Genomic DNA, 9,537 nt, shown 5'->3' on the forward strand with positions numbered 1-9,537 from the left:
CCTGTGGAGAAAGCTCGTTTCAGCCACACATATTCACTATCACCATCAGAAAATAAAGATTGTTCATTTCAATAATATTTTTTAAAGCTACGGGAGCCAGTGCAGAGGAGTCACAGGTCGCAGACCCCTGACCCAGCAGTTTAACCTGGACGGATGAGTTTCTGTACACATATTCCTGAAGACTAAAAAAGGCAACATGGTGAGATGTCAACAGGAAGTGAGGTTGTTTTGTTAAAGTAGCAAAAACCAGTAGTTGTTTTTTTTTCCATTTGGAGGGGGGAGAGTCATTGGACCAGCTCAAACAGGGTCACTGCGTGTTCCAACATGTCAAATTTAAGACTTTTTAAGCCCATAATAAATACAATTTAAACCCATTTTACATTTATACCTGCGAAAAGTACAGAGGACATGAAGGAAAACTGGAGGTATGGAACTACTTGCAAAGTATCTGTGCTGTAACCATAGCGTGTAGGCTGTAACACAAGGCGGGGCACGTAAGCTGGTTGTGCTGGATAAAGTCTGACTGGGCTGCAAAGGTACTCAGGCTCTATTTTGTAGTCCTCAAAAATTGAAACATTCTAAAGACTGAAGTTTATGCATTTGCTTTCAAAAAAAGTAACTAATGCATTTTTAAGACCTTTTAAAACAGTATTTAAGACATTTTATGGCATTTTAAAGCCTTAAATTCAAATTATTGGACATCAGATATTCTAAGACTTTTTTTTAAAAGTGACGTATAACACAAGCAAGAATTTGGACGGAAGGGAAAGTCGTAGTGCGACAAAGTGCTACAAATTATTTGGATGCAGGTGCTGCGCCCCCCACAGTTTATTCACAGTTTATAGACAGGTCAGACACCGGTGGCTCCATCTGCCACAGACTTAACTCACATCCATCTGTTAAACACAGTGAGACCAGCGTAGGCTGAATCTGTTGTCCTCTCCAGATACACAACATTTAAACAGAGGAAATGAAAAACAAGCAGGACAGGATATTTACATTTATTTTGTTCAATCAGAGACAACTGTTTTCAGTAAGGTGACATCCAGGGTGTTTGTCCAGTCCAGCCGTGGATGTCAGAATGACAATAGAGACAGAAAGAGTCAGGTCCAGTGACTCAGCAGCTTCTTCTTCAGCTGTCCCGGACCAGTAGAAACCTTGATGAGGAGCTGTGTGTTGTCTGAGGCCTGTAAAACACACTGATGGAGGAACAAAGGAGCTTATAGCTGAACACCTCTGCTCTACTCCTGGACAGAAGAGGAATAAGGCCAGAGGGGGGCAGAGCTATTCTCCTTGACAGACAGGTCTGAGTCCACACCACCTACTACACCTCCACCTGAGACCTCAACTGGCAGGGTGTCATCTGAGCAGAGGAAAACCTCGATTGGCCCCTGGGTGCTGCTGAGGTGGACCTGATGGCTCTGGAAACATGAGTGGCAAACATACAAGTTACACACATCACATCATAACACACCTACAGGAAACAGTCATCAGGAGGTGTGAGACATCATCCAACCAGTGCTACAAAACAAATACAAGCACATCAGGTCTGGAAGTTCCTTCACAGAAACACCGTAAGTAAGTGTGCAATGTGTGTGGGGGTACCTCTTCTGGGTGTGGCACCTCCAGCCTGGTCTCTGCCGGGGCTTTGATCACAATCACAGTCTGCTCGTCCAAACTGGGTACTCTTCGGATGTCCTCCAGAGTCAGGTAGGCGAATGTGATGATCAGGGTTAAGGAGTATACATTTCACCTGGGTCTGTTTCACAAAGCAGTTTCAGTAAACTCTGAGTCTAATTCTGAACTGTGAGTTGATCTACTTTGAGATAGAAAACTTGGAGTTTTTGGTTTCAGAAAAGCTGATTTGAGTCTGTTTAATCAACTCGGAGTATTTTCACCCGGAGTTAGTGTGTGCAGCCCAACCATAAAAAAGCCATCACCAATGCAGCCCAGATTCAATGATACACCATGGCAACAGAGAGGAGATGGGACGCGTTATTCACCCCAATTCAACTAGAAATTTTCAATGCGCTCATATATGAGTTGGAGCATGTTTTTAGAAAAAAAAAGAAGCAACACAGCTACCATAGAGACGGCATGGGTAAACATTGCTGCTTGGGTCAATGGATAATTATACATGTAGTCCTTTGCAACCACAATAACATTAAAGGGAAAATCTGCTTGAAATGTTGCATATTAATCAGTTTCATTTATTTAACTTAGGTGCAGTCCTGTGGGGTTGAACGCACTTGGCAGCAGCTAAGGATTAAATATATAAAAATTTTGAACCTCATTTTTAACATGCTTTACATTGTAGAGTAAGTATTAAGTGGCTGTTTAACTGTGCAGTGGTTTTATCCCAAAAAATAATGCCGTTGTCAGACACATAAATGGCTTCCTCATCGATATCATATTCTGTTAAATGACTAAGCCCATTTAAACTAACACAGACTTCTACTCAGCCAACAGAAAGAAGATGACTGGTAAGACTGGTAAAAGCCATTTCATGGTGAGGTACACTTTTCTGACCGCTCTGCGTACAGTGGCCTTACTTAAATTCTCAGCATCTCTGATATTATACAAAACTCAGGTTTTCTGTCTGGAAATACTATTACATCTATGTGAGGTCTGATGATCAACTCCTGGTGGATTTTTTATTCTCTGTGCAGTATGCTACACCTTCATCCACATGATTGTTGACAAAAGAACATGCCAGGGAAAAAGGTTGGTAACACCCACTGTGCCTGATAAACTATTGACTTTTTTTTTAAATGATAGACGGCTAAACAAGGCTATGCCAAAACTCGTTGCGGACTCAATAAATGAGGAAATGAAACACCAAAAGCCGCATCTGTTTAACAGCAGCATGACGCCATAGCAGCACCACACAGTGTACCCTTCGAATAAGAAGAAAATCGCGATACTGTTAACAAAGGGCAACGATGAAGACATCCAGCACTTCATCCCCTGGTCATTGGCGTGTGGCTCTCTGTTACAAAGAACGATCAAGCTTTGTTTCAGAGAAGACTGTGTGTTGCCAGGAGAAAAACAGCTGCTGTCGCACAGGAAGTGACCATTCTTTTGACCAATCAATGGTCTACAGTGTTGTAGCTCCACCTTCCGAGATCTAATCAGTTTAGTCTGGCACCCATACAGAAGGGTGCCAAAAAGTGGGACAGCTTGTCTTGGTTATTTGGGGGTCTGTACCGGGATCAGTCGGTGGAAACGCTGTAAAATGCGTGCCATGCCAAGACAAACTGAACTGAACCGCTTGGTGGAAACGGGGTTTATGATATAACTTACAATTTACATTAACTGTCATCAAAACTTTCAGCAAAGTCCAAGTCAGAACGTCCTCCCTAAGTAAATTGTTATTGACGACATGACAAAGCACTTTGACTGTCCTATCCGCACACTCTGACACCAGGACTCATCATACTGAGGCGCTGTCACATTCACACACAGATATTTACTGATATATTATATTATTTGCTGAACTAAGGACTCTGAGAAAGAGACTGGCTTCAGCAGGTAATTCATAGTGTTTTTTCATTTTCATTGAAAGATGCTATGAGGAGGATCTGTTTTAATTGGACTACCTCGCAACCTTTTGGCCTGGAGTCTCCACACACTGTCGTAAATTACTTTTAGTGAGGCGTGTGTTTGTTTTGGAATTGAATGGAGATCAGATCTAAGCAAATTTTCTTTGTTCAAGACAACTTTTTTCTGGACACAACGCGCTGGTATTTATCAGTACAGTTACGTAGTGCTACGGTTTGAAACATGACATCAAGCAAACGTTGTAGCAGCTGGCTATATGTAGCGCCGATAGGCAGTTAGGCTCCAGTGTCCACCATCACTACAAAATTAATCATAGAAATCATTTCATGTCATAGAGACCTAGATATGTTGTAAATCAATCCAGTCCTTGTTGGCCAGACCTGGAAGCTAAGAAATAGCAATTCAAAATTACCTGTAACCAGCAATATTGGTGCTGATAATCTCATTTTAAAGTGTAGATTAGGATCAGGCATAGATCTAGGAGGGAGACTTTTTCAAGATCACTCAGAAACTCCTCACAGCCACTTTAACCAGCGGGGGTGAACATAAAAAGGAACCAATGCACAGAGACCACCTTAGCACAATTTGTCCCCTTGAAAGGTTACTTAAGCATCTTTGTTTAGACTCAGAGGGCACTTTGGCGCGGTTTTCAACAAGTGGACCACAATGCAGGGCGACTACCCCCTCCCCCTCCTGTGCACAGCACTGCATTTAGATAAAAGGTTTGTGTAATACAGACAAAGCCATCATTTTACACTTACCCACCTAAGTCTAACCTTGGGGCACATCTCTTTGAGCTAACTTATCATCAGATAGGGATATCTTTGACTTTGGAGGTTCCTACACAGCTGGTGGAGCTGCCATGTACAGCTTGTTAACAGCCGATCCAGCTTCTGCTCTTCCTCGCTGAGAGCCTTTAGCTCTGAATGTTTGTCTGGACTGTCTTCACCGCCCCTGAGAAGCACAAAGAGGAAGACAGGTTAGCATCATGACATTCATTACTGAGGGAATCAACTCTCAAGACTGAGTGTTAAAGACAACACTTTGACCCCCTGTGGTCAAATGGGCTGGAGGGGTGTTGAGGCTGAGGGAGGTTGAAGATCTCATCATCATCACCATCATCAACCTGTATTTAATTTTTTTAGAGAAATCACTGAGGGGTGACTCTCATTTACAATGATGCTGAGGGTACACACAAATTCACAAACAGCAAGAGTTAAAAGATTTGCTATGGCTACTACTGGAGTGTGTAAAAACAATTAAAAAAATATGAAATGTGTGAAGTTAAATAATTCGAGGCCAGAATAACTGCCATGGTAGTCAACAATTAAAATCAAATAACACAGTTACCCTGTGATAATGGGAGGTTCAAAATAATATCTGTAAAATGTCCGTAAGGGACAAAAGTACTTAAGGTCATGTTGCAAAATGTTTGAGGAACTTGCAGCACTGAAGCTAAAAGCAGTTTTCCCAGGTCAGTGCTGGCATGAGGAACCTGAAGACAGCCTCCAAGGGTTTTAGTGAAGGGCAGGTCTATGTCTATAAATGACATCACCATATCATCACCATAGTCCATGAGTGACACAAAAAAAACGCTAAATAAGGCTCTAGGTCTCATCGTGTCTCTTTGTCCTGGCAGACTACCTGTGTTTGTTTATATCTGGAACGCCACGGACTGATACACTAAGCGGCGAGCGCCTCGTAGCCAGCTGTGGCTCTGCAGCGGAGGTAGCGCCGTTTTACGACACCATGAGAACTAGTGCCTTATTTAGCGGTGTTTTTGTGTGAAAGTAACACTGAAAATTCTATAAATAAAGCGTGAATGCAGACCCATATCAGATTTTTTCGGTGGGAGTCCGTTTATTTGTGTTTTTGGTCAAGTAAAGAGTGCAGAGGAAACTGGCAGACGAGCAGAGAGGGGGTGTTTGGTGCGTGCGCTCTGGGCTTCTGCTGCACAAAAACACTGCTGTAGGGGTAATTTCTGCCCTAAACCTTGTGATAGGACCCAACTTGTTCCATCCCGGAGTATCACTTTAAAGGCCATCTAAGGCCTTGTTTTTAGATCCATGAATTCAATGCCTTTTAAGACCTTTGATGGATCTGGAGGTTTTTATCACTATTAGCTGTAGCCCTGGAAAGCAACACACATTTGGTTTGCTGTGCATTTAAAACCAGTTTAATTTCTCAAAGTACTACTTGGAGTACATTAAAAAAACCCTGCAGGTTTTCCATGGCAAGCTGAGTGGAGACATTAATACAGTACAAATACTGTATCATTAGCACATAGTAATAGCCATTGGATAAAGAAGGAATGATATTACTGATAAAAATAGTAAAAAAAAAAAAAAAAAAGAGCTGGACCTAGAGTTTAACTTTGTGAACACCGAGAGTGAGGCTGGGTTTGTTAGTGAGGAGATCAGTGAGGCACAGAGAGGTGAGATTATGGAGGGCTTTGAAGGTGAGCAGCAGGACGTTTTCACTGATATAGTGGATGATGGGATGAAGCCATGGTTTGAACAAAACAGCCAAAAAAATTCTCCACTGCTCTAGATTCCCAGAAAAGCATGCTGCTGTTATCTGGAGCTCTGGCAGCTAACACATTTCATGTTCTTAAATAACTTGTGAATTCTGGAGAACTGATAATCAGCAACACAGCCCTGTCCCCTGGCACTAGGTGTGCATTAATGTAGCAGACAGGTTCCCCACTAGATCATCAGCATCCACTCATACTTACAACCACTGGATATGGTTTTTGGTTTTCTTGATGAGTTGAATTCCTTCAAGGACATTGGTGATGTCGTAGACTCGTCTCTTTGGAGCATTCAGCTCCTGAGCCACCAGATTGAGATCCAGTACTCCATCCATGGACTGTCTCAGCAGCTCTGCAAACCTTCTTGTCAAATGCACCAGTGAAGTGTCGTATCTGGACTTTCCACACAGAGGTTCAGGGGCCTCAGAATCAGGAAGGACTGAAAGAAACTGGAAAAAAAGGAAGGCTGGAAATAAATGGCTTTAATAAGATTCATTTCTTTTCTTAGTTCACCTGATCCATGGCCTCTGTCAGCATTCACACACCACTGAAAAAAGATGTGTTTTCAATCATAAATCTCATATCATATTAAACTGGGGTCATTATGGGCCCAATGCTCAGCGTGATCTCAAGTTCAAACGGCTTGACTTTACAAAAACCAACAGGTGCATCTCAGGAGACTATGATGGGAAGTCTGTTTATTTCAGTAGTTCAGTTTAAAATATGGAAGAGGAAAGATTACACGAACACAGAGGGGTTTATTTCACTTATCTGCATCCTCACTACTTACACCCTGTTGCCTTGTTTTGAAGTCCGCCCAAGAGATTTCTTTGAGGTTTAACCTGGAGGTCAGTTTGTTTCTCAAAGCTGACTTTTTGATTAATGGAGTTTTTGAATGAAATGATCATGTAAAAATATGTTCAGTTATGTGAGCAGAGATATTTCTGGAATGGAAAATAAAACTGATCAGCAAACATCCCACAATCTGCCACGATAAAGTTTCTGATTGTGGATTTTGTTCATTGATCGTCTCATCAAATGTCTGTGAATTCCAGCCCTCATCAACCTAAACAGGATCCCCCCCACACCTACCAAAAACAGGAGCAAAAACAGGAGCAAACACAGCTGCTCACGTCTAGTTCTAAAACACTGACTTCAGTGAGACTTTTTCAATAAATCATCTCAAAGAACACACAGTTTAGTCCATAGGCTGGGAGCTCAATCAGTGCTTGTCTGTGGTCAGTGTGTGTGTGTGTGTGTTTACCTATATCAAGCCCCTTTCAGCTCTGTAAACAAAAGTAAACCAGTCTCAGCTAGCAGACCCGTTATAAAGGCATACTGCCAAAGTCTGGTTACAGCAAATCAGCTGATAGTCCTGTATATGTGCTCATTTTAGTGCTAATATTTGTTCCTTATGCAACAAACGGACGTCTGAATTTGTGCTCTTTGGCTCTGAAAGTTTTTAATGTCCCTCACAGACCTTTCTCAATTCATTTTATTATTTTTTTAATTACATTTTTGTCTCTTTTTTCATTAATAATGGTAAAAAAAAGAAGAAAGTAAGAGTAAGTACTACAGCTGAAAACCTCAAGTTCATAATGAAAGGAAATGATCAAAAGTAGGGTTTTTCCCTAAACCTATGGAAAATGTACCAAACTTTGAACTTCTAATCTGTGTACTGAAACCTCACTTTTGTGTGTTTATAAAGTGTTTAACAATCATTCAGACCACCCGTCAGAGAAACAAGAAAACCCTCCAGCATCATGAAGTTTATTTATGGAAGCTTGTTTCCACCAGTGGGAAAAAAAGGAAATGCATAGTAATGAGATAGGTCTAAATGGGCTTCAATGTGTGTTGCACTGAAACTACAGTTGAAATAAAAACCTAAATCTAGGTGTTTACCATGATGAATGTATGGAATGAGAATTGCTATGGAATTAGATATGTGTTAAAAAAAAAACAAGAAAAAAAAAATAAATTGCAAACACAAAAAAATTGAGAGGTTTAATCTAACTCAAGTAAAAAATGTCTTAGTTGCAATCAAAGTATTTGTGTAATTGTGTAAATAATAAACTTTTTGCTTTTCTTATCATCAGTCCTTTAATTTACAGTTCTGTCTTTTTCCTCAATGATCAGACCTTTGTTCTCAATGACAGCTTTCTTGTTTGCGCTGCCCGACTTTTTGATTATGGTTTCTGACACAAACCTTTTAAGCAGGTGGGCTTTGTGAGGAATGTGTCCTCATTGGCTGACTAGTTTTTGGGTGACACCCGTAACCCCAGATGTTGTACAGCGGGTGACACCTTTTGGATGGTCTGAGGGGCAGTAAACCACAGCCATTTCAAATAAAAAAGGTCAGGATTCTTTTTTGAATCGGTGTATCATTTGTTCATCAATATTCAGTTATGATTTAAACAAAAACACTGTATAACAGTTTGTTTTCTTCTTTTTCCTTTTTACTTAGCAAAAGGAAAGAGAAATTTCCTATCTATTTCAATAAACCTCTTTTTGAGGGGCGTGACATCTGTTTCTGCTTTTTTAGTCTAACTGTTACAACTTCCCCTAGCATGTGTTACAACCTACCCGGTAGTGGTGTAAGTTGTAACAAAGGACCACCATGTATTTGACATCTTCAGGTGAAGTCTGTGATACTTTTGCTGAGGTTTGAGTTAGTGCCATCCGTAGTAAGAAACACATGCGGATACTTAGAAGTCAAATTTGAGAACTCTGACCCAAAAATTCAGTGAGTTGGAGATACTGAAGCAAAAAAGTGTTACAAACATACCCGGTCTCCTCTGTTTAACTCTAACTCTGGTCTGATAAATGTGTTGGGCACGACATGTTCATAGGATGAACAAACTGTGTGAACTGCACATGAATTAACAGTTTGATACCGTCTATAACTACAGCATGTATCCACTGGTAAGAAACTTACTCCTTCTTCCGGGTTGGGGTAGAGAGGCCATGAGCTTCTTGACGTTGGTGAGCTTGTTGCCATCCCGCTGTAAGTCCTGCTTTCAGCTCTGAGCCCCTCTACAAGCCTGAGGAGAAAACAGAGAACATAACGGACTTTAAGTTTGCAGCCAGTTGACTACCCTGGCTCTGAGTGCATCTTAATCAGAGATACCACAGCTCTGAATATAGAAATGCACCATCCCTTTAAACACAGTGTGTATTCTGAACGGAGCCAGTCTCGGTTAATGAAACTCTAGCTTGTGAGTTACTCCCCACAGCTCTCTCTAATGTTAGCAGGTATGTCCCTCAGCTGAAACAACGCGCTGACCCAGACCTGCCTCCCTGCTCACCAGACATGTACTTACACGGCTCTTGACCATGGATTCTTTAGTACCTCATATCACACTCGATGGCAGAATTTCAGGGTACCGCCGAGCTCGGTTTAAACTCAGCTGAAGTTCTTCTCTTAATCTTGCCGTTGGCAAACAACG

The 9,537-nt window shown here is 41.3% G+C and overlaps 1 protein-coding gene across 1 annotated transcript; it reads right to left on the reverse strand.

The window, feature by feature from the left end:
• Nucleotides 1–824: 824 nt before the first annotated feature.
• e2f3 (E2F transcription factor 3) lies at nucleotides 825–9,537 on the reverse strand. Its single transcript, XM_074687368.1, has 6 exons — nucleotides 9,441–9,537; nucleotides 9,027–9,132; nucleotides 6,296–6,540; nucleotides 4,382–4,515; nucleotides 1,606–1,718; nucleotides 825–1,421 (listed from the first exon to the last, which is right to left on the reverse strand). The coding sequence occupies exons 1-6, from the start codon at nucleotides 9,443–9,445 to the stop codon at nucleotides 1,242–1,244; spliced, it is 783 nt and encodes a 260-aa protein (XP_074543469.1). The 5' UTR covers nucleotides 9,446–9,537; the 3' UTR covers nucleotides 825–1,241.

This window comes from Halichoeres trimaculatus, unplaced genomic scaffold (assembly GCF_033239565.1).
Source record: "Halichoeres trimaculatus isolate MK-OKI-2021-1 unplaced genomic scaffold, fHalTri1.1 fHalTri1_scaffold_14, whole genome shotgun sequence".
NCBI lineage: Eukaryota > Metazoa > Chordata > Actinopteri > Labriformes > Labridae > Halichoeres > Halichoeres trimaculatus.